Source organism: Erigeron canadensis, chromosome 9 (genome assembly GCF_010389155.1).
Source record: "Erigeron canadensis isolate Cc75 chromosome 9, C_canadensis_v1, whole genome shotgun sequence".
Taxonomy (NCBI): domain Eukaryota; kingdom Viridiplantae; phylum Streptophyta; class Magnoliopsida; order Asterales; family Asteraceae; genus Erigeron; species Erigeron canadensis.
In genome coordinates, this window is record NC_057769.1 from 32,483,222 (window position 1) to 32,510,862 (window position 27,641).

Consider the following 27,641-nt stretch of genomic DNA (forward strand, 5'->3'; position numbering starts at 1 on the left):
ATGTATTTAAAATACAAAAACCATATGTGCGGTTAATGTACAAATATTTACAAAGTAAACCAAAAATCCTCATATAAGAACTCTTAAAAATCCTCTTAACTATAGGATCATAACATATGGCAAAATCAAAAATTGACATTAAGAAAAAGGCTTAGTAGAATTCAGTTGTCATCTATAAAATAGTTAGAAAAATATATTCTCAAAAACACTCGATACAATGTCTAACTAATAAACGAAAAAGGTTTATAATGATATAAATGATGAACCCCATTGGTAAGGTATTTCATTTTGGGAGAATGCATTTGGGTTCAAGTCTTGCTTCCCACATTTATGAGGTGGATTAATAGGGCATTTTTTGAGAGTCTTATGACGCGTTTGGTTCACAGAATATTTTTGGAAAGAATGAAATCATTTGAAGGAATTGGAATCTGATAAAATGGAATTTGATGGAATGTTTTTCATTTTTTTAAGATTTAAGTGAGAGACGGAATGAGATTTCTTCCCTCATCCCCATGGAATGGAGATTCCATCAAATGAAGGAATGTTGACATTCCAACGGAATGATATTCCTTCGTCATTGAGCAACCAAAAGCACTAAGGAATGAAATTCAATTTCAATTCCATCAAATTACATCAGAATCTGCGAACCAAACGCGACCTTAATTTTTAGACATACATGTAATACAATAGTAAAAATAGAATTAAATGGTCTTTTAAAACAAAAAAAAAAACTCATTTATATTTGTTCCTTTACCTTTGTAACTTGAATTATATGTTTTAGTATAATATAGACATATACTAACTAACTAAATTGTTATGTTGTACCAAAGTCGGTCCTTTTTTTAAGTTTAATAAAATAAAAAGTTTTACTATGTAAAACCATGGGCTGGTTTTAGAAGCGGTGGGTTACAACTTATGAAAACCTACACGTGTACAACCACATTGTATTTTGTTGAACGCCACTTTCTTTAGCCACATAGTTTTGGTTCACTTCTTTTTGGCCTTTCCCCTATCTCCTTTCTAGATCACCGTTCTCATTATTTTTTTCTTCTTCTATAAGAGACAAAGGTTTTATCTTGTATCCACTTTTGATTCTCATTGATCTGCACTATAAGAAAAAATGACTGAATTCTTCAGGTTTTGGTATTCAAAGGTTTTTCCAAACATATGGTAGATTTTGGCACAACACGGCGGTGGGTGACGAAAATGCAACTGGATGGCGGCATGGTGCTGGAGCATGTTCGAGGCATATCCTAATGTAACGACGCTTTTGTTAGTTTTTTTTTTAAATACCAGATCTGATATTTAACCTCTTTATATTACAAAAGTTTTTAGGTGTACTTTTAGTAGTATTTTTCTTTATATTATATATATATATATATATATTTTTATCTATTTAATTGCTTTTTTTCAATACGAATTTTTTTTGTATCTTTTAATACCAGATCTCATTTGGTATGTTTCTGAAAGTTTGGATGAAGATCGGTTGATCTGATGGTTGTTAATGACGGTGGTTACCAGCGGCCGACGATCATTACCAGTGGTGTGACATGTTGGACATATTATCTTTAGTGGTTCATCAGATCCGCCACGGCGGCCGTTATTCGTTGCGGTGGGTGTTGCCGGTGGTAGTTACCGGCGGTGGTTACGGAAGATATCTTCATGTATGTCTGTATAGATTGTGGGTATATTTTACGCTTTAGAAGTTGTACTCTGTGCCTAAGGTATTGTGAAGTACTTTTGTAACTAAACCGGTCACTGTTCAAACCGAACCGGATCTTGTAACTGAACCGGCTACAGTACCAACTGAACCGGTACTGTAGCAGTTCAAATTGGGATTGTTATATATATATATATAATAAGAATAATTATTTACATTAACTCTTTCTAAAAGAAAGATTTCAATAAAATTATATTATGTAAAATGAAAAGTTTACCAATTAACTTTTAGATTCAAGTTGAACTTGAGAGTAGATAATTTGACTCGACTCATATCAATTAAATAAAAATAAAGTAAATTGCTAATATCAAAAATGTAGATTTATAAGTTTTTTTTGACAGACTTTAAATAGAAACAAACTCACTCATTGTCATATGATGATTCTTAACTTTACAGTGCATAACGGTTATCTTAATCAGATCTTGTAACTTTGGGCCGACTACCAAAGTTAAATTGGATAACTCCATTAGGCTCTCCCAATAACTGAAAATGAAAATGAATAAAGTATTAAGTTATATTCGATAGGATTCGAACCATCGTTTTATGCGGTAAATTTAGATATCTTATTATTGTGACATGAACCTACAAATTACAATGTCATATAAGAAAACGTGTAGGAAATAGAAAATGTCTTGATATCGAGTAACGTTTGGCTGTTAAAAGAAAAACATAACAAAATGATACCTATCCAACAGCCATGCAAGATTGCAAGTAGTACTCTCCACGTCAGCACATATTAGCGCCACGTGTATCTATATCGCCACGTATGCAACCACACCTCATATATGATCATCCACAATACTATCACTTCCAAGAAAAACAAAACAAAAACACAAAACCAAAAATGGAGACAGAGACAAGTGATGACGGAAACCGGCGGAACACGACTGTTGCGCCGCCGCCAATACCGGCGGAGGGGAGACAGAAGAAGAGGCTGACTGTGATGGTGGCAGTAGACGAGAGTGACAGGAGTTTATATGCCTTAAAATGGACCCTTGAAAACCTGTTTAAGGTGCATGTTCATGTACCCGGTGAAGAAAACCCGGAAGTGGAACCCGACCCGGAACAAGGGTTAATCACGATTGTTCATGTTATGGAACCTTTTGAGCGTTACACGTTCCCTGCTGAACCTTGTATGTGTGTTCTATATATATTATTGTACGATTCGCTATATATATAATCTATAATTATATATGTTTATAAATTAGTAAACGTTTTCGAATAAATTTACGGATTAATGGTTAATGAATTATTAGTATTATATGTATGTAGCAATGTATACTTCTGCTTCAATGGTGGAATCAGTGAGAAAAGCGCAACGGGAAAATGCTGCTCAACTTCTCTCACGTGCATTTGAAGTTTGCAAAGGGACAAAGGTACCGTATAGGTATAAGTATAAATTTAGGCAATTTATACTTTATAGAAATAGAATTGGGTCTTAAGTCTAATAAACGGGTTAGGCTTGTCGGATTATAAATTTTTTTTTTTATCCAGGCCAATATGGGCCACTTGGATTTGATAAGCCCACGTAATAGTTGTATGGCCTAATTTGCTGAAATTTTGTAACATTTAAATCAAGCAACTTGCTCATCAACTTAAAATGGAGTTGGGTTGTAAACGAACTGAACAGTTCACGAACTGTTCATGAACCGTTCAGCGGGAAGATTGTTCGTGTTCGTTCGTTTAGTTAAATGAACGACCATGAACAAAGCATTCGTTTGTTCATTTACGTTCATGAACGTTCGATAATTTGTTCGTGAATGTTCGTTTGTTTATGTTCATGATCCGTCGTTCGTGAACAATAGTTCGTTTATATTCGTGCACATTTGTTCATTATGTTTGTTTATACATATATATACATACATAATAAACCATACTATAAAAAATAGTGTAAATATAAATATTTTTATAATATATATATTAATACCTAGTTATTTGTGAAAAAGTTTAAATAAAATACTATTTTGTTCGTTTGTGGTTCATAAACACACGAACATGAACAAGTGATTATGTTCGTTTATCTATTCATGAACCGTTCGTTAAGTTAAACGAACATGAACAAAGTCCTGTTCGTGTTCGTTTACAACCCTAGTTGGGAGTGCCAAGGAGAGGAATTTGACTGGATCAGCTAGTCACATAAGTGTGATGAAATTGGTTTAGATTAATTTGACTAAAGCGTAGGTTTTGACATTCTAAATTGCTATATTTTAGACATCAGGTCATTATTGTAATTGTAATATTTAAATATTCAAATCGGTTCTAAATAGATTGAAACAAACAAAATTAGAAACAGTTAGCATGTGAGTCCAAATCTATGTTGCTCTTGCTTAAAATGAGCCAGCCTTTTGTGGTGTTACTTAATCATGTGTTCAACCAGTTTGGCCACACGAACTTCTAAGATAGCAATTTTGATTTTCCAAATTAAGTGATATTAGACATTGTAAGATTTCTGTACATCTTGGGCGACTTTGGTGTGTCATTGTTTTTTTAGGTTGATACACTATTTTCAACAAAAAAAAAACGTATATATATTAGGTTAAGCTATCAATTTATATAAATTTGGCTTCTACAAAAAGATATAATGCACATAGCTCAATTTTTAAGTATGCTTTAAATGGCCGCGTCCAAGTTGGTAAGTTTCTTACTTGTAGTTGGGTTTCATTGTGTAGATAAAAGCGGAAACACTAATTTTGGAAGGGGATCCTAAAGAAATGCTTTGTCAGGCTGTGGAACAGATGCATTTTGATCTTCTGGTTGTAGGCAGTCGTGGGCTTGGTGCGATCAAAAGGTAATATATATTACTTAAGCAGGCTTTGTTTTTAATTCAAGATGTCAAATGTTCAAATCTTACATATTTTCATCAAAATAATCTTCCGAATGATCTTTATGTGGGATATCTTTCTAGTGTATTCTTGCCGGCATATTGGTTATACCAAGTAAAAGGTTATAAAATCTTTATGGTCTTTTACATCATCTCGATTTCAAGAAAAGGTAAAGGTACACGGATCCACATGCACACGACACATACACATTATTATACCATTATATTATTATATATGTATTAATGTGCTTGATACTTGTTTGTTTCTATTTGGACCCTTTAGAAACTATTTAGGTCATTCATGTTGGTTAAGGCCAAGTTTATGTAAATTTATTAACAAAAATTAGTAGATTATATGTGTTGGAGGTCAAAATATATCTAATTTAGGAAGAATGGAAAGTAAGGTCAGAACTATAGGAATGGCAGCCAATCGAATTTAACTTAGCAGGAGATACATAGGTCTTCAAAAGAGATGTCAATTATAAAGCTCCAAATAACACATCTTTATTACTTGGTTACTTTCTACTGCGGTAAGTAAAATAATTTGTTAAATGATTGTTTATGCAGGGCTTTCTTAGGGAGTATAAGTGACTTTTGTGCACATCATGCAAAGTGCCCTGTCCTGATAGTGAAACCTTCCAACAAGTAGTCACATAGCTTAGATTGTGAGGGATGTCCTTGATGGTCCATAGTGTTTTTTTGTTTTAATAGTTATGCTTGTTTGCTTGGCGAAGAGTAAGACTACTCAATAAGGTGAAGGGTTTACGATGAGGGTTGGGCTATGTAAATACCGTCGAAAATAAGGAGCTTTGAAGAAGCTGGAGATCAATGTAAAGACCAATTAAATCTTCAAGAGCTTACTCTCGAATTCCTACTGAATTAATACGAGTAATCCAAGAGAAGGTAGAAGGCTTATTTGACATGTACTCCGTGGATTCTAAGCTGAGATATATATGTATTTCTATACAGTTCACATACGGTTCCAACTTTTACGTATTAGAATATGAACACAGAAAACATACAAGATCACGAATAAGCGTAACGGAAAAAATCGAAACATATATGTAATCACATTAATTAACAAAGAGAGAATCGAGATCTTTACCTTATATGTAAAGATCTAATTGAAATAATAATAATAAGATTATTATTAATACTTAGGGTTTAAAGCAAAACCCTTCTACGATCGCACACTAGACACCCCGAATAATGTATGCTAGTACTCTGATCACGAACCTAAACAACCCTTTGTTTAAAACCGTAGACTTAAAGATCGAAATCGAAAACCCTTTGAGATGGGGTGTTTCGGCTGAACAAGAGAAGAGGGAGAGAAGAGAAGATTTGTAATGTGAATGAATGAATAAAAAAACCTTGAATTAACCTTTGTATTTATAGGGTAATATTAGGTTAACAATAACTTGAAAATTAAGCAATTATCAAGGCTTTGGAAAGCCTTGATGAAACCGTCCCCCTTAATGGACTTAGGTCCAAGTCTACTTTCCAATTTTCACATTTTAATCCTTCTTTTTAATTAATTAAATATAATTAATCTTTTAATTATGTTTAATTAATTATTTCGTGATCAAACTAATTAATATATTACTTTAATATATCAATTGTTATTATCGAGTTACCATGTCATTTCGTGTGACCCCGTAGGCTTAAATTATTTCCGGACATGCAACTTATAATAATATGATCATATGCCAACATTACGGACTGTCACCAATGATTTTTGAAAACTTTTATGTTCGCTTAGTTAGTGTGTTATTTACAAGTTTAAGCGTATTTCTTATACATCTTACTCAAAAAGTTGATTTTGTGGCACGTTAGAGTGTTTAAGGATCATTGGTTGAGATACTACAGCTCGTCAACTATCTAGTTTAATATTGGATCGTCAACGAGGATGGTTTCATTTTGATGTATGTTGCTAGTGATCAAGTTATTCTTGAGCTACACTATATGGGTGTATTGTGTATGTCGCTGAACCAACACCAGTTATAATGTTTGTCGATCGATGAGCTTTTTGGTATACCAAGGATGCTTGGTAAATCTGAACCCCGGTTTTAATGGATTTACTTATCAAAAATGCTCTTCTTATCATTTGTGTACCTATCTATATACACTAAACATTAACTTTTAGTAGTAAGTCTACCTTATATATACGGTGGAATGTAACAGGTTTTTTAGTGTCTGTGCTGAAAGGTCCACACACCACGTCCTGTCGTGGAGCATGTGTCTCGTTCAATTCATGACTTTAAGATCTGCACATCACGTCTATGTGGTGTGAGCTCGGGTCTATATTTATTCAATACGTGAAAGGTACTTGGTGCATTGATAATGAGTTAGATCTGTAAAACCAAAAGGCTATAGGTCAATATAGATGTTTTAAGCCCTATTTTGAGACAAAATTTTGAAAATAACAAGTGCTCAAGGGAGTGTTGCTAGCCTTTGTTTACATATCCAAAACAGATTTTGTTTGTCTGTCTATTTTTGGAACTGAATTATATGAGTACTCATTGCACCAATGATTTTGTAGACTTCTTTCTTGATTTATTTTCTGAATAAAATAATTTAAATCAGAAGAAGTTTGATATCATGAATGAGATAGGTACCTAAACGGCTAAACATCCTTTTATTGCAATGAACATGTTGACTACACAATAATAATATAAAAAAAAAGGTAAATAGACGGGAACCTCTTAGTCTCGTGTACCAAAATTGGTATCTACACCACCACCCTGCGAGGCTATATATATGTGTACCGGGTTAGTTCTGTTAGGTAGCGAAAAAATCCATTGCATAGGATCGACTTTTTGGTCAATAGGCACTTTTACACATGAAAACCACCATAACACAGGCACAAAGCCAAGTAGAATCTACCTCCACAAAGAACAAAATGAACAATGATTTAAGGCACTATTAAAAGAGTTTTTTTATTTATATACTTTGTTTATATTTAATCATTATTATTATTATTTAACATTTAATTCTTATGTTATTGTTATTATTATCTCTTTTAATTTAGTTTGTTTTCCATTATAGGTTCGTTATGACTTCTTCTTCAAGAACAAAAAATAGGACCACATTAGTTCATTTTGAAGATTTTAAGTCAACACATGTTAATCATCATTTATGACTCCGACTCTGTGTTATGCATGTATACACTGTTTCGGAGTGAAACAACCTGAAGAAAATCAAAACATTTGAGATGGTCTTTGTTAATGAATTGATATGTATTTTTCAAATTATGTACTTTGTTGCAAATTTTTTATTTACCTAAATTTGAAAAAAAAAGTAATCTGTATTCAATATTTATATGGTGTTAATTTTCATATGTTTCTTCTTTAACTTTCGTATGATTAAGCTGTGATAAATTATATACTTTGTTGCAAATGTTTTATTTAACTAAATTTGAAAAAAAATAAAAATCTAGAATCAATATTTACATGGAGTTAATTTTTATATTTTTCTTCTTTAGCTTTTGTATTGATTAAGTTGTGGCATTGGTCATATTATTGATTGTTTGAATCATATTAGCTTTGATTAATATATTTTGAAACTACCCGTCCATTGGACGAGTCTGAGCACTAGTAGTTAAAATATAATTTGCAGTAGTCAAACTTTTTTATTTTTACTATATATATATACAACAATGATAATAAAAAATGAGGTGTCGAATTTTCACGAGATCTTATTTATGTCAAATAAACGTAGCCTAGAATTAAAAGTTTGGATATAAAGCGAATGCCTTTAGATCAACTTGAATTGGACCGAAAGCTATCTTTTCTAATCTTTATTTCGCATTATTGCTCTTTATATTGTATTTTGTTAAATTTATTTAATAAACTTTTTTGCATCAAAGGAAATCAAATCATATGAGAATTAATGTTCAAAAAAAAAAGATCATATGAAAATATGTCACACGTTATACATTTATACTTTCATCCAACTATTTCATTCTACAACACAATTAATACATTAGGGGTGAGCATGGTACGGTTTGGTGTGGTTTTTAGTTAAAACCAAACACCGAATCATTATTGTGGGTTTTTAAAATTTCAAACCATTTGTAAATGGTTTATAGCGGTTTGGTTTTTCGGATTGATTTTTGATTTTTTGTGGTTTATGGTTTGATTTTGGTCACCCCTATATAAGATAACGGAGGTTGGAGAAGCACCGCTAAAAAAGGGTAAACATCGCAGATAATGAACAAGTCTACTTTGTTGATTTTGAGAAAATAGGGTATACAATATATATATATATATATATGGGGGATGAGAATATAAGGTTGTCGGGTATCTAAGCTTAGGTGTGAAACACTCACATATTATTTTTTTAATCAATAAAAATCATGGGGGCCCATGTATTTATTCATTAAACAAGAAATAATAAAATATTAGTATGTGAGGGGTTCCACACCTAAGCTTAGGTACATTTGGTTTTTATAATCATGAAAATCATGGGGGGCCATGTATTTGTTTTAAATTTAAACAAATAATAGAATATTTGTATGTGAGGGGTTCCCCATCTAAGCTTAGATGGGGAACAACCTCATACTCACTTTTCTCATATATATATATATATACGTATGAAAGGCTAGGGTACATTATCTTGAGCAATTCAAAAGTAAATGGACTGACCCATTATATACGTATAAAAGACTAGGGTACATTATCTTGAGATATATATTAATTAAATTAATATTAAAACTTAATTTAATTTTATTGATAATATATAATGCGGTTCGGTTTGGGTTTTTTGGTTTGGTTTTTTATATGCAACCACCCAACCATTAATTTGGTTTTTCTAAATATAAGAACCATAAAATCGGTTTTTCATTATGGGGCGGTTTTATGGTTTAGTTTTTATGGTTTTTTGTGGTTTTTATGGCTTATGGTTTGGTTTTGCTCACCCCTATAATACATCATCTCTTTACAGCTTATATTTCCCAACATGATTTGTCACATTATCGACAATTGGGATCTATTGGTTGTGCATAAATTAAACACATCAAACTTTTCTCATTTTTTTTAATTTTAAAATGTACGCGTTGCACGGAAATAAATTATTCTAATGTAGAACATGTAAAGGTAACAACGGCCAACTATACCGACCACCGGTGGTTAATGGTAGTGCAAAAAAACGTCTCTAACTTTTAAATTTGATTTATCGAAGAAAATAATAAGATTTTTGTTAAAAAATTAATTAATATTGATTTTGTTGTATACTAATGAACTTAACATATTGATAATCTATATGTCAAAGGATAGGATATATATTAGCAATCTTGATGCTTTTTAAACTTTAAATTCGAAGATCATAACCAAAATTCTATACGTTTGTGTATGAGAGGTGATATTAGTACCATATTTGATGAATGTATCACAATGCATACGATTGTGTATGAGAGGTGATATTAGTACCATATTTGATGAATGTATCACAATGCACAAGTTTTACCGCTAACAGTACAAGTCAGTAATACATGAGTGTGATATATTTTATTAAAAGTAATGGTACAAATATCACATTCCACTGTGTATTGTCTATAGATAGAGATACACTCTTATATCCGTATTATGCACACAAATTAGCGTTTAGTGCATAAACAAAAGTGAAAATATGAAGGATGCACGATCTACACTAAGAAAGTAAAAATGATGTGAAAAAAAGGGGTGTGTCAACTTCTATAAATAAATTTATTAAAAGTTCAGATGATATAAAGGGATATTGGACCATACTTCTTTTTATTGTTGTTGATAAGAAAATGGTTAGCTTTATTTCATTTGATGCGCACATGATTTAGCCTGTCATCACATTAGCTAGAATGTCGAATTAACACGCAATCCGTTTAAACAATTTTGTTGTTTATGGATAGCAAACGAGTTGTAAATTTGTAAATACTTTGTAATCGCGATCTAAGTTAAAATTTCTTGTTTTTTCACTAAAAAATGAATGTTCACTTTGTGACTCTTTTTTAGTTCCATGAAATTTTTTAGTAAGGTTAAACGAGTTCTAATCCATCACTCCAATTTTTTATTTTATTTTATATACCAATTCACGAAATTTATATGCAAAACACTATGTCCACATAAATAAGAAAATTTTATTTTGAGTATCAGCCATGGCTATAAACTTTGTAAAATCTTGATCATACATGGTCAAATAATATGTTAAAACTTATATAAAGTTTCCTATTTTCTTATAAAAAGAGGCATATCAATATGGAGCCCACCAATATTCTATATATACCTATACAACCCCTTGCATTTTTTCCAACATTCAAACAAACGTTACAAAGGTGTTCATTTTTTATGTTCTTGAGATAGAGGAAGATATGGAGACAACAAATGGAAGTTCGGATTCGGCATTGCAAAAGATGAATACGCTGGAGAACGGGGAGGAGACGACGGAGCAGAAGACCATGATGAAAATATGGATAGCAGTCGACGAGAGTGATGGGAGTTTCTATGCTCTTGAATGGGCTCTTCAACATCTTTTCCTCCAACATGACGCCACAAATGCCAATAAGGAGCCCCCTTTCACGGTTACAGTGGTTCACGTCCAACCTCCCTTTCAACCAACTTACACTGCCCTCCCCGTTGGTCCTGGTACGTTAATTGTACTAATCTTTTCAAGGTTATGCATACTCGAAGTGTTATTCTTTCATTAATAGAATAACACTAAATATCGTCTCCTTAATCGGGTCATTACAATATGTTATTCTTTCATTAATAGAACAATCATTGACAAATGACAAGTAGCAACTCTAACGCTATGTTCTTGAGTCTATTTTTTTAAGAGAAGAAAAGAAATGATATGATAAGAAGAGATAAGATTTGATCCTTCCAAATCATCCCAATAATGGGAGAAAGATTTTTTAAACAAAAACAACTAAAACTTCCTTTCAAATCATTTTAATTCATTTCCTTTCTCCCTTTAAAAAAAACTCAGGAATTCAACTTGTTCTAAAATCACTTGGATTCTTTTCCCCCTTTAAAAAAACTCAAGAACATAGTGTAAATACTCAAAAGAAAAAAGAATAACTCTGGCCCACCAACTATTCTCAGGACCAACATGAGAGAAAGTAAATCACGTAACACTATGATTGAAGAGACATGAGACATGCCCCTAAGCTTTACTTTTATATGTGACATATCCCCATAAATAAATACTGTAAAAACCACGTGGTTGGAGAATGAGGAAACATGGAGATTGTTAATTTATATGCAACTTTTGTACATTAGGAATGCATCTATGTAGTTTTTGAGTGTTTTTTTTTTCCTATACAATATATCATTCCAACTAGAGACCATCTATATTACCTATCAATGCACTAGTTTTTGAGTGTTGACAAATCTTACCTTTTATTTGCCACAGTACTATTTGCAACATCTGGGATGAAAGAATCGGTGGCGAAAGCAGAGGAAGAAAGTGCTGCTAAAATCCTTGCCCGTGCCTCAGAGTTATGCGACCAACACAAGGTTACTCCTATTTTTGTCTTAAACCTTAAGTCGGATGTCAAAATTCTCTTTTGTTTTTTCACCACCAACTGCTTAGTTCACATTTTTCCCATTCGAGACTTGAACAATTGATGATATTTTAGGGAAAAACCAACCCCCCATGAAAATCACATGTGTAAACACAAAATCATCCCCCCTCACAAACTCCTGGAAGTAGGTTGCTGCTAGAAGCATAGTTGTTAACCCGATATTTTATATAGAAATAATTATCAATATTTGTAACAGATAAAAGCGGAGTATCTGGTGTTAAAAGGGAACCCAAAGGAAATACTGATTGAAGCTGTAGAGCAAATGGATGTTGATCTTCTGGTTGTTGGCAGCAGGGGCCTTGGTCAGATCAAGAGGTAATTTGAGTTATAATGAAAATCTTTAATTATCACTTAATTACGTTGACAACAATCAATATTAGTACAAGACTAATTGTCTAGTGGCAATGAACGTATTTAATTACAGGGCTGTGCTTGGAAGCATAAGTGATCACTGTGCACATCATGCAAAATGTCCTGTCCTCATTGTTCGTCCCCAGAAGGCATCACAAAACTAAATCTCGACAACTGCTTGTGACCAACGGGTCGTATAAGCAAGTTTGATGATCATTATGTTATAATATTATGTGTTGTAAACCACGTATAGCGTTGTGGTTGTATATGTGTGCTTTGTAATCATGTTGTTGTCGAGTTTATGTATCTTGTAAACGAGTTGATATGTTCAAATATTTGAATTTTAAGTTAATGGTAACGTAAATTATTCATAGTATATGAGTATATGTCTGATGTCATGTCTCTTAGATTGTGAATCCTGTTTTGCTTACCCATGGCAAGTAAGCATGATGAGGCCAGTTCTTATAAATAGCTTTCATAATCGTGACATAACAAGAAAAAGAAAGTAGACTCTTGCAGATAACACAAATAACAAATAAGCCCGGCCCATAAAAACAAAAATGTAAAACTTATCTAGGATTTACAGGGAGAAAGGGAACATGAGCATATAACTACAATACTTATATACTCCCCCAGTTCCATACAACATTGTAACTTCACAGAAGAATCTGTTTGTTGACATCTACTTTAGATAGAAACAAGCTGATTTTTTTATTTTTTGAACGACAAAATACATTACCGTCGTATTTATATTTATTTTTTGAACGACAAAATACATTACCACAATCACACTTTGAGAAACATTAGCTAAATATTTGATAATCTAAGTGAAATCTGATCAGAGTGACATGGTTGCTCTGGAAGATGAACTCGAACAACAAATTTTGAGAAAGCAATTAGCAGTTCTCATGAGAGATCGGATAAGACTAGCTACACAATCACACTCATATTTCATCTTCCTATATATATGTATCTTTTGTTGTTTCCCCTCTTCAAGATCATTTGCTCCATAGCATCAGCAATTGCATTGAACCACCTTGGTCTTCGAGTTGTCAACATTAGATATCCAATTACCAATCCAAATAGGGTCCCACATCCATATCCCAACATCACCACTTTCCATGTAAACCCACTCTTTTCCCCATCGCCATCTCCATCACCTTCAAGTTGTGGATAACCATTGCACTTTTTGGGCAATGGAAGCCCACAGAGATTCGGATTCCCTTCAAATGAGTTCTCTTGAAATGTGTTGAATTGTTTTCCTACTGGAATGAGCCCCACGAGATGGTTTTGCGAGAGATTTAAGAACCCAAGAAACGTTAAGTCTACAAGGCTTTGAGGGATCTTTCCTGTAAGTTGATTGCAAGATAGGTCTAAGGATTCAATTTCCGATAGCTTTCCAAGAGTATGCGGGATTTGACCGGTGAGGCTGTTGTGGGATAAGTCAACCACTACCAATGAGTTAAGATTTCCAATGATGTCTGGGATCTCCCCAACAAATTTATTGTGTGATAGACAAACAATTGTATAGTATACATAAAGTTGCGGAAACTCTTGCTCTGCACCTTTCGCAGTAACAATGAACGAGTATAAGAGGCCACCCGCGGACACATATTCTGGGGTTGTGCTCCTTTTTACACCGTTCTTCATGGCATTAAAATTCTTAAAATATTTTCGTGGAATTTGGCCTTCAAACCTATTATGAGATAAGTCAATAACTTGCAGAGTTGGAAATGTTAATCCGACAATAGAAGATGGTTTAATACATCCATGAAAACCGTTTGACTTGAGGACAAGAACCTGCAAATTTGGAAGAGATTCTAACCAGTAAGGGAATGTTCCATTTAATTGGTTGTTTCCCATATCAAGTACTTTCAAGGATTGGCATTTGGACAAGGAACTTGGCACCTCTCCTTCAAATTGATTTTCGTTCAAAATAAGCCCTTCCAGCCCTCCACAGTTCTCATATACATTTGGAATGGTTCCTTGAAAATGATTTTTCCCCAGATTTATCATATGAAGAGATGAGGTGATATTTCCAAAGCATTGTGGAATCACTCCGTCAAATCTATTATTTGAAAGATCCAAATTCACTAGATTTCTCATGTTGCAAATTGATGGATGAAATGGTCCCTGAATGAGGTTGGACTGCAAATATAATGCTAGTAGTCCATACCATTGAAACTGTGGCAACCCTGTTATAAAGTTATGAGAGAGATTAAAATATGTCAATTTACTACCTCCTATCTCCCCTGCCCAGTGAGGAATCTGGCCATGGATTTCATTGCTTGATAGATCTAAGAATCGAAGATTTTTCATGGAACGTAAAGATTCTGGAAACACATTTATCTTGCAAGAAGCCATATATAAGGACCTTAGATTGGAGTTTGCATGATGATTACTTTGATTAGCATTACTTGTTGTTACAAACAAACCACAATAAGAGAGATCGAGAATTTCAAGGTTTTTGAGGTTGGATAATAGTGTATCCAACTCCCAGTCACCACTAAAGTTATTATGTGAAAGGTATATGGCATTGAGGTTGGTGAGTTGTTCAAATGTAAACACATCAATCTGGCCATGAAACTGATTGTCATCGAGAAATAATTGTTCTAGTGATTGGGGAATAACTAATGGTAATGTCCCGTTAAGTTTGTTAGATGATAAATCTAGAAAAGTAAGGTGTCTTAGGTTACCTATGGATGCGGGAATGGGCCCCGTCAAACCACACGTTGAGAGACTTAATCGCTCGAGAGGAATCGTATCGTTAACTTTGGGCAATTGACCAATGAGGTTAGTGTTTCCTGACAAATCAAGTGATTCTAAATGCCGAAAGTTGAAGACGTTATCACATAATTTCCCTTTCAAACTAGTATTCCTAAGATCTAATGACTTCAGAGAAAAAGAGACATTAAGATAAGTTGGTAAAAACAAACCTATATTAACATCACTAAAAATGAGGTCTCTTAAAAGAGTAGAATTTTGAAGGAGACGGTTGAAGATATGAGGTTCAATTCTCAAATTATTATTTAAAGAGAGATCAAGTGATACCAATCTGGGAAGAAGTGAGATTTCCCAAGGGATTTGGCCTGTGAAACTGTTCCTAGACAAGTCGAGCTTTTCCAAAGATTGAAGATTGAAAAAGGAATGAGGTAGCTTTCCATGAAATCCAGTGTATTGAAGATTTAGTAACTTCAAAGAAGAAGAGATATTAGGATGAGTAGGTAATGATGAAGATATTCTAACAAATTCAAGAGAAAGTTCTTCCAAACAAGTAAGATTTTGAAGAAGATTGATGAAAACACGAGGTTCAAGACTAAAATCAACAATCATTCCTGGAGAGATCAAGAGTCACCAATTTATAAAGAAGTGTGATTTCTACTGGGACTTGGCCAGAAAACCCACAATGAGAGACGTTAAAATGTGTGAGAGTATTTGAAAACCTTCCAATTTTAGGCGGAATTTGGGAACCACTAAAATCATTGAAAGCGAGGTTGAGTATTTGGAGATGGGGAAGGTTGAAGAGGGAGGTGTTAGGATGGAGAGTACCTTGTAGCATACCACAGCTAAGATCAAGCTCGATGATGTCACCGGTTGAGTGGTTGCAAGTTACCCCATCCCAATAACAACAATCCTTCGTATTACTTGTGTTCCAACTCATCATAATTGGATAGTAGCCTTCACACCCAGGCCAAACTGAAAAGTTGAAAGATGAAAGGTTTTGTTTAAAGACAAGTAAATCGGAGCATTGCGGAGTTGTACTAAAGGTGGTATCATTGAAATAGAAGAATGAAGCAAAAGACAAGTAAAAGAAAAGGAAAACTGAGTTACTCATTCTCTTTCAATGTGTTGATACAAATAAAAATATATATTCACACTTGCTGCCAATATATTAATACACGTACATTAGTGATACTAGTAGGTAGCTGCTAAATTTCAAACACTACCAACCTCTAATTATAAGTGTGACCATTGACTTATGCAACTCTAGATCTTCCAATTGGTAGGCCCTACACATTGTTGTTTGATTATGCAAACAGATTGAGCAAGTCTTTCAACTATTGTAGGCTCTACAAGCTGTTGTTTAATTATGCAAACTGCTTTCAACCTATTAGTTGACGTTGAATACGGAAAAATATATTTAAAATTAGACTTACAATACATGTGATAATACTTTGACTAATAAAAACACTAAATAGCAGACAAAAATGTCTAACTTTGAATAGTTTCTGGACCTGGACGGAAGGGGCTAGCATCAGGACTTATTGTGCATCTAATTGTCTAATGGCTATGAATGTATGTATAGGGCTGTGCTTGGAAGCATAAGTGATCACGGTGCACATCATGCAAAATGTCTTGTCCTCACTATTCGTACGCCAAAGGCATCACAAAACTAAATCTCGACGACTGCTTGTAACCAATAGGTCGTACAAGCAAGTTTGATGATCATTGTACTATAATGTTATGTGTTGTAAACCACATATAGTGTTTGTGGTTGTATATGTGTTCTTTTTAATCATGTTGTTGTCGAGTTTATGCATTTTATGAACGAGTTGATAATTTGATATGTTCGAATTTTTGAAATTTAAGTTGATGGTAACGTAAATCTATACTATATTATCTATCTATACTTATATTATAAAGCAAATCTTTTTTTTACATCAAAACCAAATTACATCAATAACATATACTACTTGTCGCCGCCACCACCACCACTACCTGTCACCGCCACCTCCGCCGCCGCCATTATGACGCCGCATCGCGCAGGTACCGTTTTAGTTATTCTTAGTATATTAGTATGGGCCGTATGGCATGTTCTTTTAGATTGTCAATCCTGTTTTGTTTACCCATTGCAATTTGCAAGCATGAGGCCAGTTCTTATTAATGGTTGAATAGCTTTCATAATCCCGACATAACAATTTCACTTTGACATAATTCCAGTACTGGAATTGTGCAAGGACTATAACCAGATGATAACCTGGACGGTGTGTTTTCGCAAGGAGTTTTCGGTGAAAACAGTTAAAGGTTTCCTGCTTAGCGGCCACGATTTTTGCAATAGGCTTGTTTTCAATTGGTCTAATTGTGTTCCAAATAACTGTGATATTTTCGTATGGAGGGCTGAGCTTGATCGCATTCCCACAGCTACGGCTCTTTCAAAAAGAAAAATATTCATTGACAATGTGACGTGTAGTTTATGTGGCGGGAGATTTCTTAACGGTTTGCCGGGTGTGGAGATTTCATAATCATGTGGGGGTGCGGAAGCAGGCGAAAAAGATTATTTATGTTCTCCATCAAGGTTTTGGTATCATGTTTGTTGCTTGCTGTTGTCTTTGGAGAGCTCAAAATGACAAAAGATTCTCAAACGTGAAGGTTCAACTGGATAAGGTTATTCTTAATATTAAGTAGCTTGGGTTTCTTTGGTTTAGAAATAGGATAGAACCTTGACTTGGGAAGCTTGGTGTACCTTCACAGCTTGGTGTGTGTGGTGGGTGGGGGTGGGGGGGATACAAGTCAATGAAAGTTTAAATTGTCAAAAAAGAACAAAAAAAACAAATGCAAGCTAGCATACACTAGGCAAGTGTTGCTGCCTTGGCACATAATAAAAAGGCGAACCAGAGATTGCCACAACAAAAGTAAATCTGTGCACCAAGATGAAATCTTAAAGTTTCATCAATCATATACAAAAACTCAAGTACATGAGAAGTGCGTTTTTTGATAAGTAGCATATAATCCTAATGACCATATTGAGAGCCCTAATCAACACAAGAACTTTCCATTTTTTCGTTAACATATAATTGCAGTTTTCTAACAAGAAACTAGAGATTTGAAAGAAGGTACAATTGGAAAGATCAAAGCGGGAGATAACCCCAAGCATGGGCCTTCCTAGGCTATTTCTATCAGCAAACTCAACAAACAGCTTGTACAACTCATGCCTACACAATGCCAAGTTGCCAACAAATATATTCAATAGGTTATCTCCGTGTACACAATAATAGGTAGAGCACAAAGGCCCGGTCCTAGGAGGGACTGTCCTGGTCCCTAAAAGACCTGGTCCTGATGCAATGCTTAAGCCCGATCCTTGAACTTATAAAAGGGCCTTATATAGTTATATGTGCCCCCCTCTTCACCCGTCTTAACCAGGTCCTATTCAGATATACAGAATCCAACCTTTTTTGGTTTAAATAATTATTATTAGTCATCATAGTTTTATTTGTGCCCCCTCTTCACCTGTCTAACCAGGGATTCAGATATAAAATAATCCAAATTTTTTGTTTTAGATATTTATTAGCATAGTCATCACAGTTTTAAAATCTTTTACAGACTATAGAAAATTTATTTATAGAATACCTCGGACTAAGATTATATGTACGGAAAAAAATATTTATATTTACATTTACATTACATGTAAAAATAGCTGAAGCTGTTGAACTAATAAAAAAACTCAATGTCAGACAAAATATTAGAATGTCTAACTTTGAATGCTTTCTAGACCTGGACTGAAGGGGCCAGCATCAGGACTACGTATGTCTACATAACATTCTCAGAAATGTACCTGTTGGGTCATTAGTATTTCAACAGCTACATTCAGATCACCATCAGCAGCTGCTAGTGCAACTTCCACCTGTGTCTGAAATACCCCCAAAACATCTTAAACAAAAATGGAAGAGGGAGGGAGGCATCATAAAAGTAGCAACGGTATATCTTTGTAAGGATCATTATTTACCTTATCAAAACCCATTGCTAAAAGCTTTTGAATCTCAGCATCTGATGGAACCGTTAACTGCATTTATGTAAAATTAGACAAGATATACTTAATACTTCTTATGAGTTGTGTATAAGTCCTCTTTCTTGAGCAACATTCATTTTAAGACAAACATCACCCATTTTATAATACATAAACAAAAAGTAGATGGTAGCTTCTCTGCTTAAGGAATATAACCTGATTGGCTGGAACACCTAGAGTTGCTGCTACTGTGGTATTTACCCCTGGCTGCCTAAGATAGAAACAGCAAAAATATGATTCAACCAACTTTCAAACTGTTAACATAATTCATAATTTTGCTCCTTCTTGGTGCCTTAGGCCAGCATTAAACTGAAGAAAACAACAAACTTGAAAGTAGAAAAGCATAGTAGGCCTAACCACCAAAACAATTGGGTTATGTTGAGTTGGGTTATTTATGCCAAAATTAAAATAAAATGACACTATCACTAGATATCCAGTTTGGTCATCTTACTTGATTGGTGAGTTTGACTGTCATAGAACTCAAATTGAAAATCAGTAGCAACTCGTGGCTAGTCCTTTGAGGCTTGGGGAGCTCGACAAAAGCAATGACGGGTCTTATTTATAGTGTAACTTTTTTACGTACCTAGGTAATCGTGTTATACATTGATGATGATAACTTAGAGGTATATAAAAAGTTGAAAAATATAAAAGAACCTGTCATTGCTTACGCAAGGTCCACCAAGTCCCAAAGGACAAGCCACGAGTGCTACTAATTTTCAATTTAAGACTATGACAGGTGGTGTCCATATCATCAAACTCACCAACTATTGTAATAAGATCAAACTAGCATGTGAAGTATAGCTAAAATGTAAGATGATCAATCAGGTTAAAGGTAATCCAAAGTGAATCTTACTTTATGATAAGACTTGTAAATTATTCTAATAAAGTGCTTAGACCAATACTGTAATGTAATAATATAAGTTTACAGAATCCTATTAAAAACATAGGAGTGTTTATAAAAATGTATAAAAGTTGTACAAAAAAGATTTAACATGTGAAGTATACCAAAAATGTTTCCAAAGATGACCCATTTTGATCACTTGTCCGGCCCACCCATTTAACATCCCCACAAATGAATTGCAAATACAAAATACAAATTTAGTATTGCATCATACATTGTAATACCTCCTATCGTTTCTCTGCTGTTCAGTCCCTATTGCTTCCTGGCTTGAAGGGTGTACTGGGCTATTGCCACTTTCTAACAGTCTAGCCTGTAGACTCGAATCAGAATTATTAGCAGAGACTGCTTCCGTTTGAGTTGCACCAAGTGTCCTTCCACGTCCAGGAAACCTGCTATTCTCTTCTGTAGACTGTATAAATATATCCAAAAAAAAAAACATAAGATGCACAGCTACCCATAAACATGCTACACAATTTAATCGCACTGGTTATCTTTTAGAGGTGACATAACGGACGGGCTGAGTAAGTCATTTTTAAATGCACGTATTAAAACAGGTCAGTCAGGTTGGGTACTGACACTGTATTTTGTAGTACAAACAGCTAAATCTTTTATTATTAATAGCTATGATTGCAAAAACAATATAATGTAGATAAATATCAACTTATCTTACATATAGCAATTTAAGGCATTAAGCATTTGAATCACGTTAGGCAACTTCTGGCTACTTAAACCAGTTTCAACTTCAGCTATTATCAATACTTGACCTATTATCAATGGAATAATGAACCTGACTTCTCCGTTTACATTTAATTGGAATGAGATTGCCACTTCTACATATTATGAACTTTCAAACTTGTATTTGCAAAGTTTTAAGATTAATAATCTATTTCAATTCTAACACCAACAATTCTTATTGGTATGATATACTATCGATTTTAAAGTACATCCATTTTGAGAGCTGAAGTAGTTAATATTTCGGTTTCCAAGCACCAAATGCTAATGCAACATGTGCAGAAAAGATACACTCCATAAATAGTGTACCTGGGAAGGGACCTCTCTCCGTGGCATCCAAGAAGACAAATTTGTCCACATATTTCCAGCAAGTGTTTCACTGAGAATATAATTTAAATTAATATACATCAGAAAAAATCTAGCAAATTAGAGAAAAATATATATCCACAGACGGGGAGAACCTACCCAGATGTTGCATTACGAGTAGAATATGTAGGGATGTATCCAGAGGGTTCCCCACCTGTGCACATTATATATTTTGGCCTACGCACACAACTTGCCTGCAGACATATTACAAATTAAAACATAATCATCAACAAATGTCAAGAGAAACTAGAGATGCTTGTTTGGGAAAAAAGAACATTAACACGTTTTCATATTATTATAAACTACGATCTAGTTCAAGCTGATATTAATGACCTCAAAGAAAGACTCTTTTACTGACTACTGTACTATAATTAGCAACCATAATGGATATTATGGTCACGTTGTAAAAGGATAATTCCTTAAAGAATTAATTACACTTTTGGTCCCTGTCGAGGGTTAAAATTTACCGTTTTCATCCCTACATTTCATATATTACAGTTTTAGTCCAAAAAACTTTGCTCCGTCAACGCTTTTGGTCCAATTCTCGAAACGGACGTTAAACACCCATCACGTGATCTGCACGTGATGGGTATTTTAGTCTTTTCATTATACAGGGACCAAAAGTGTAATATACTGTATGAATGTAGACAGAGAAACATATCCATCATCTTCATCATATACCTTCCAAATCTTGAATATCAATATCATCAATGAAGTTTAGCAATAGCAAAACACAAAGATATAGCTTACATAAATAGCCCAATTTCTAAATAGCCTAAAGAAGCAGCTTACATAAATATCTCATGACCAGACTTTGCTTCAATCTCCACAATCTATCTGCCTCCTTTCCAAAAAGCACAAAACATACATATACAACTCAAATATTCACACACATGTACACATATAGACGGTGATGATGATGATGATGATGTTGATGAATAAAACGGCGGCATCCCCGCCAATACCTCCGTTCACAAAGCACAGCCAACACCACCATCCGCCACCACTATCAATTTCTCCTCCAGTTTCTCCGCCACCCATCACACCATCGTAGCTCCCACAAAAAATTATAGATATAGATCCCGTTTTATAGATATAGATCTGGATATATAGATATATACATAGAGATTGATAAGAGATATAGATATAAAGATTGATATAGATATAAATATCGATATCGATATATTCTTTATGTAGTATAAATTTCCAAAGATATTGAGAAAAGATATAGAGATAGAGAGATATTGATTTGTGGATTTATTGGGTTTGATTTGTTTTGAAAATGTAAATCTGATTCTCGTCTCTTAATTGTATGTTATCTTCAAGATTTATAGTGATAAAGATTTAGATATATAAAAATTGAATATAGATATGGATTGATACAGATAGATATAGATACATAGATAGAGATATAGATTTGAGTTAATTACACTATTGGTCCCTGTATAATGAAAAGACTAAAATACCTGTCACGTGCAGATCACGTGATGGGTGTTTAACGTCCGTTTCGAAAATTGGACCAAAAGCGTTGACGGAGCAAAGTTTATTGGACTAAAACTGTAATATATGAAAGGTAGGGATGAAACCGGTAATTTTAAACCCACGACAAGGACCAAAAGTGTAATTAACTCTTCCTTAAATGAATGTCCAAATTAGTTTAATGCAAGTTGATGTTGGGCATGAAGGCTTTGCTTTGGGCCAGATTTAGTAAGGGCTGGTTCTAAAGGAGGCTGACTTTAATTAAATTTCTTGGGGACCAAGTTTCTAACCCTGGGTGTTCTCCTATATATACCTCCTCATTGTAATTGTAATCTAATGGTTCAGAGCATTAATAAAATAACATAGTTGCAGCCGGTGGATTAGGCCCCCCACTGGGGCTGAACCACGTTAAATCTCGTAGCGATTAGGGTTTCTAAGAGCAAGGCTGTTCGGATCTGTTCTAGCTAGCTGCTGTACGCGTTTAGGGTTTTTACCCTTGTTTGCTGCTGCTGCTATTTTACTGCTGTTATTTGCAGCTGTTTGCAGCAGTTATTAGCTGTTGCTGCTGCAGTTTCACAGCAGTATTCAGGACCTGTTTCACTGCTGATTCTGCTGCTGTTTGTTCTTCCTGTTTCAATCTGTGTTGGGTCTGGTTTGCAGTTTTTTTTTTTGCTGCTCCGCCGTTGTTTTGCTTTGCGGATGGTAAACCTAGAGCTACAGGTCAGATTCAGGTTGAATGTGCTAGGAAAGCTTCAGTGAAACCAGTCAAGGATTTTTATGACAGTGGGAGCATCGGTGTTGTGCTCCAGTCAGAGCTTCCAGATAGTGGGTTAAGTGAACCAGTATTCTAGTTGTTAAAGTCTCTCCATTTATTATCTGCTTTAAAGGAGAGTGTTTGTTCTCAGGATTTCTCAGGATCTCGCAGTTCGTTTCAGTGAGAGCCGATAGAGACAGAGAACGAGTTAGGGGCAGAAATAGCCGTGACTGATGGCTTGAAGCTCAGTGGGAGCTTTAACGGGCCTTCAGGTTGTCTGATGAGAAGGTCGGGGGTAACTAGGGCGTATTGAAGAACAGGAGTTCTTGTTACAGATGTGCAAAAGAGATATATATGGTGCATTTCGAGGTCTGAAGACACCAAGTGGGAGATTGTTGGCGTTATGTTGTCTTAGGCCCACTAAAGGCTATTAAGTTCTAAACTTCCCGGATAATCTAAAGGCAGCAGGCCTTAGTTAATTAGGGCAGCAGGCCCCGTTCTGTTTTGAGCTGACTTGGGGAACAAGTTTAACTACCCTAATTGTAGCCAATATAATCTCTTATCTCTTGTACATGTAATTTGGGTTGAGGGATTCAATAAAGAAAAACCCGTTGCCCTCGGTGGATTAGTTCACACAGTTTAGTGTGAGATACCACGTTAAATCTTGGTGTTCCTTGTTCTTTCCTTTTCTATTTAAATTCCAGATTCGTGTGTGTATTTTATATCAATCTGTAACTTTGTTCCTAACATACCCAAGCCGTGAAATAATATAATGTTGGAACATGCAACTATCAAGAAATAAGCAAAGGACATCATTTTCAAGTGAAAAATTTAAGTTGAGTTGAACAGAGTCATAAAAACAAGAATATGGGACGAGTTCAGAATTTAAGTTGTTTGTAAAGAACATCGATCACAGTGAAAATTGTTGATAATCAACTTACCAAGAGTCCAAAATATTATAGGAACAATTTACACTTTCTGAAAAAAGATATATCCTTATGAATAACAAATTTAGGTTCCAAGTGACATTTGGCCCAATGGTAGTTACACTTAGGTTGTGGCTTTGAGTAATTTAGGATACATGTGTATGTGCTTTCTCTTCCGTTTTGTTGAAGAAAAAACAATATAAATTGCATCATATGTAGTTTGAAAAAGAGCTATAGTGGGAACAGAATAAATCAGAAATATAAGATACACAGCAAAGAGGGGTGGCTTCTTGCATAAAATCCACACATATCTGCAAGTTGTCCATCATGGACTAAATTGATGACTTCATGGGTTACCACACATACCACTACCCTAAGGTCGGCTAGGTTATATAGTTAAGATTTAATCCAGATCTTCAGAAATAAAGTTGAACATAAAAGACGCACAAAATGATCCAAATGATACTTACAAGCCAAGGAGATGCTTCTATGCCTGAATAGAAAGAGCTTCCCGGGATTATAAAGTTGAATAAGCCATAAGTATCTGAAATCAACATGGCATAAGAACAAAAAAAAAAAGAACAGGAAAAATGCTTATGACCAAGGAGAGAAAGAAAAGCCCTACATGCAAATCCAGATAAAATCCCACATAAGTGTCCAAGCAACGAGATGTTTGTCATAAGAAGCTGGAAAACTAACAGTAATATCCATGGATACCTGAAAAAAATGTTGCGATCACAAGTTACATATCATGAATAATTTACAAACTGAAAACAAATGAGCTTAAATGATACATATACAAGTACTTACAGCTTAGCAGGCACGTTAAAAAGTCCAAACACACTGCAAAAGATAAGAAATAGATCAGTAACAAAATATCAAATTAGCTTCAATATTAAAGAAACTGACCTTCTAGATTGGACTCCACTTAAGCTCGTCTCTATAACAATCATAGAGAATAGAACACCAGAGAAGCCAATAGCACACTCGTACATGAAATATTCATACGAGTAAACCGGATTGTAAGCAGCGATTAACGTAATCAGGAGATGGAAAACAGCACTGCTGGTAGCCAACAGAACAATCACAAATAACAAGCGAATTGAGCCCATAACTCTTTCCAATTCTGATCCTAAAGGAACCAGAGCCAACATATTGAATACAAGATGAAGTATTGAACCGTGGAAGAATATAGATGTGAAAACCCTGTAAACTGCACACAAAAAAATACGTTAAAGACGATCATGCATGATGATATCTGATTATCTGAATAAACAATATTTTGAAAACCAGTCCGGACACTGAACCGGCCAATCAATATTTTACCAATCGGATCATGGTCAAACCGGAAACCAAAGGAAGTATACATAACCAAAATAATGAGAAACTAATTTTAACGTGAGTACAACATAAGTTAAATAATACATTCATATATAGCATTAGTCATTCATTATTAACCAAATTTTAGCACAATAATTCAGAAGTTAAACAAGTTCCAACACTAATGATTCAAAAGTTAAACACATTCAGATAAGATTTTGTTCCCTTCATCTAATAGTAACCAAAAATTAAAAAATATATATATAATTTTGACCAGCTTTGACCAGTTTAAAAGTGTCAAAACCTGGTCCGGTTCACCCGGTTTGGTCTTGTTCGACCCGATTCCAAATCAACTCGAAAACTGCCACCCGTGAACCGGCATTTTACAAAAACCCGGTCCGAGCGTCACTTTAAGAACCTTGTGAGCGAGTAAATGTTCAGTTTAGAAATACCTACATACCTTGAAACTTTGAAACAACGGAAGATGGCAAGAAACATACTTCCGCAAAAGAGTCATATCCAACAAAAAGGCAAACCAAGTATATTGACGCACAAACTGCAACCACCACAGAAGTAAGAAATGGTATGCCTTCCCACCATTGCTTAACTCTTGTTTGCAACCCTGCCTGTTCAATTTGCAACTTAAACTTAATACAAGATAAAACACCATATACTAACAGGTTACCTTACATGAAACACTATAGTATATATCATACTTTAAAACTTGATTTCTTATGTATTGAACTCTAAAGTTTTAACTTTCGATGTATCTGAACTCTTATAGCTTTAATAACCGGTAACATTGAACTGGTATTTATAATGCGGTATCATTGACATGAGGTCATTACTATGGCTGTCACGTCAGCCAAAACATGGATTCATTTAATAACAACTAATACAATAATTATCATAAGATTAAAATGCAAAATAAGCTAATTAGCCAGAAAATAATCCCCGGAAACTTGGCTTATCAAAAATAAGCCATAAGTTATAAAACAACAACTAGGCCAAACACCCCCTAAATCTAACAGGAATTCGGTCATTTTGCACCTAGAATACATCTGTTACACTTATCCTTTTCCTCTCTCGTTATCGTTTCAATCCACGATTTTCGAGTCATCTCAATTTAGCCTAAAATACAATATACCACCCAAAATTTTCCTACAAAATAATCTTAGCAATTCAACTTTTTTTTTTTAACCTTATGCCAGCTTCACTAAAAGTTTCCAAATACTATACTTTAACTAGATCATAAAAAGTACCATAAATAATATTGCAATTGTCGCTAAATAATGGGAAAAAAAAATCGAAATCCAATAGCAAATATTACTTTATATATAGTAACTAAAAGTATAAGAAAGATGAAATGAGTACATAAGGTGTTTGATGTAATACCTCAGAGACAATGTTTGATCTCATCTGCAAATATCTTTTGAGAAAACTGGGGCAGTTTGTGTGTGTGTGTGTGTGTGTGTTTCTTTTCTTTTTTTTGAAAGTTACTGAATAGTTTTTATGGTTTAGTTTTTCAGTCGCCGGTAGTTGCTTCTCGGACGTTCGTCGGTTTTGTTTTTTTGCTTTTATTAATATCCCGGTGCTATGATCTAAACAGACTTGACTTCCGTAATTGTAATTTGCAAGTAATCTTTTTGGGCTTGTTCAGTTTAGGCCTAACTTTTTGGGCTTACTTTTAACTCATTCTACCCATCTTAGATTTTAGGGGGTGTTTGGCATAGATTTTTTGAGAGAGCTTTTAGTTTTTTTGCTTATCTTGAGAGAAGAAAAAAAGTCATATTAAGTGTTTGTGTAGGTTTTTGAGCTTATGTTTTTTAGCTTTTATAAGCCACTTTTTGATAAGCTATAAATCAAAGCTTTTTAGCTTTTCTTCTTATTTTCCTTTCTTTTTCCTTTCAAAAACCAAAAACTAATCCAAAC

The 27,641-nt window shown here is 34.3% G+C and overlaps 4 protein-coding genes across 5 annotated transcripts; 2 read left to right on the forward strand and 2 right to left on the reverse strand.

Annotated features, from left to right (window-relative positions):
* The first annotated feature begins 2,564 nt into the window (after positions 1–2,564).
* LOC122583600 (universal stress protein A-like protein) lies at positions 2,565–5,514 on the forward strand. The gene is made up of 4 exons (XM_043755986.1): positions 2,565–2,853; positions 2,993–3,096; positions 4,390–4,508; positions 5,109–5,514. Exons 1-4 carry the CDS (start codon positions 2,565–2,567, stop codon positions 5,188–5,190), a joined length of 594 nt encoding a protein of 197 aa, XP_043611921.1. The 3' UTR covers positions 5,191–5,514.
* Positions 5,515–10,830: 5,316 nt separating this feature from the next.
* LOC122582288 (universal stress protein YxiE-like) lies at positions 10,831–12,823 on the forward strand. Its single transcript, XM_043754657.1, has 4 exons — positions 10,831–11,155; positions 11,925–12,028; positions 12,293–12,411; positions 12,521–12,823. Exons 1-4 carry the CDS (start codon positions 10,882–10,884, stop codon positions 12,609–12,611), a joined length of 588 nt encoding a protein of 195 aa, XP_043610592.1. The 5' UTR covers positions 10,831–10,881; the 3' UTR covers positions 12,612–12,823.
* A 575-nt stretch (positions 12,824–13,398) lies between these two features.
* On the reverse strand, positions 13,399–15,780 carry LOC122583601 (receptor-like protein 36). The gene has a single exon (XM_043755987.1). It carries the CDS (start codon positions 15,778–15,780, stop codon positions 13,399–13,401), a length of 2,382 nt encoding a protein of 793 aa, XP_043611922.1.
* Positions 15,781–18,099: 2,319 nt separating this feature from the next.
* Positions 18,100–27,323, reverse strand: LOC122582653 (rhomboid-like protein 15). Of its 2 annotated transcripts, none has more exons than XR_006321215.1 (13): positions 27,105–27,323; positions 26,170–26,335; positions 25,299–25,602; positions 25,200–25,232; positions 25,015–25,106; positions 24,860–24,933; positions 21,330–21,424; positions 21,174–21,243; positions 20,347–20,541; positions 19,388–19,442; positions 19,172–19,228; positions 19,001–19,075; positions 18,100–18,380 (listed from the first exon to the last, which is right to left on the reverse strand). XR_006321215.1 is itself a non-coding variant. In XM_043755073.1 (13 exons), the coding sequence occupies exons 1-13, from the start codon at positions 27,126–27,128 to the stop codon at positions 18,375–18,377; spliced, it is 1,236 nt and encodes a 411-aa protein (XP_043611008.1). In that variant the 5' UTR covers positions 27,129–27,318; the 3' UTR covers positions 18,100–18,374. The 2 variants fall into 2 exon arrangements, 1 of the variants encoding a protein (XP_043611008.1); XM_043755073.1 differs by having other exon boundaries at positions 20,357–20,541; positions 27,105–27,318.
* Between the last annotated feature and the right edge of the window lie 318 nt (positions 27,324–27,641).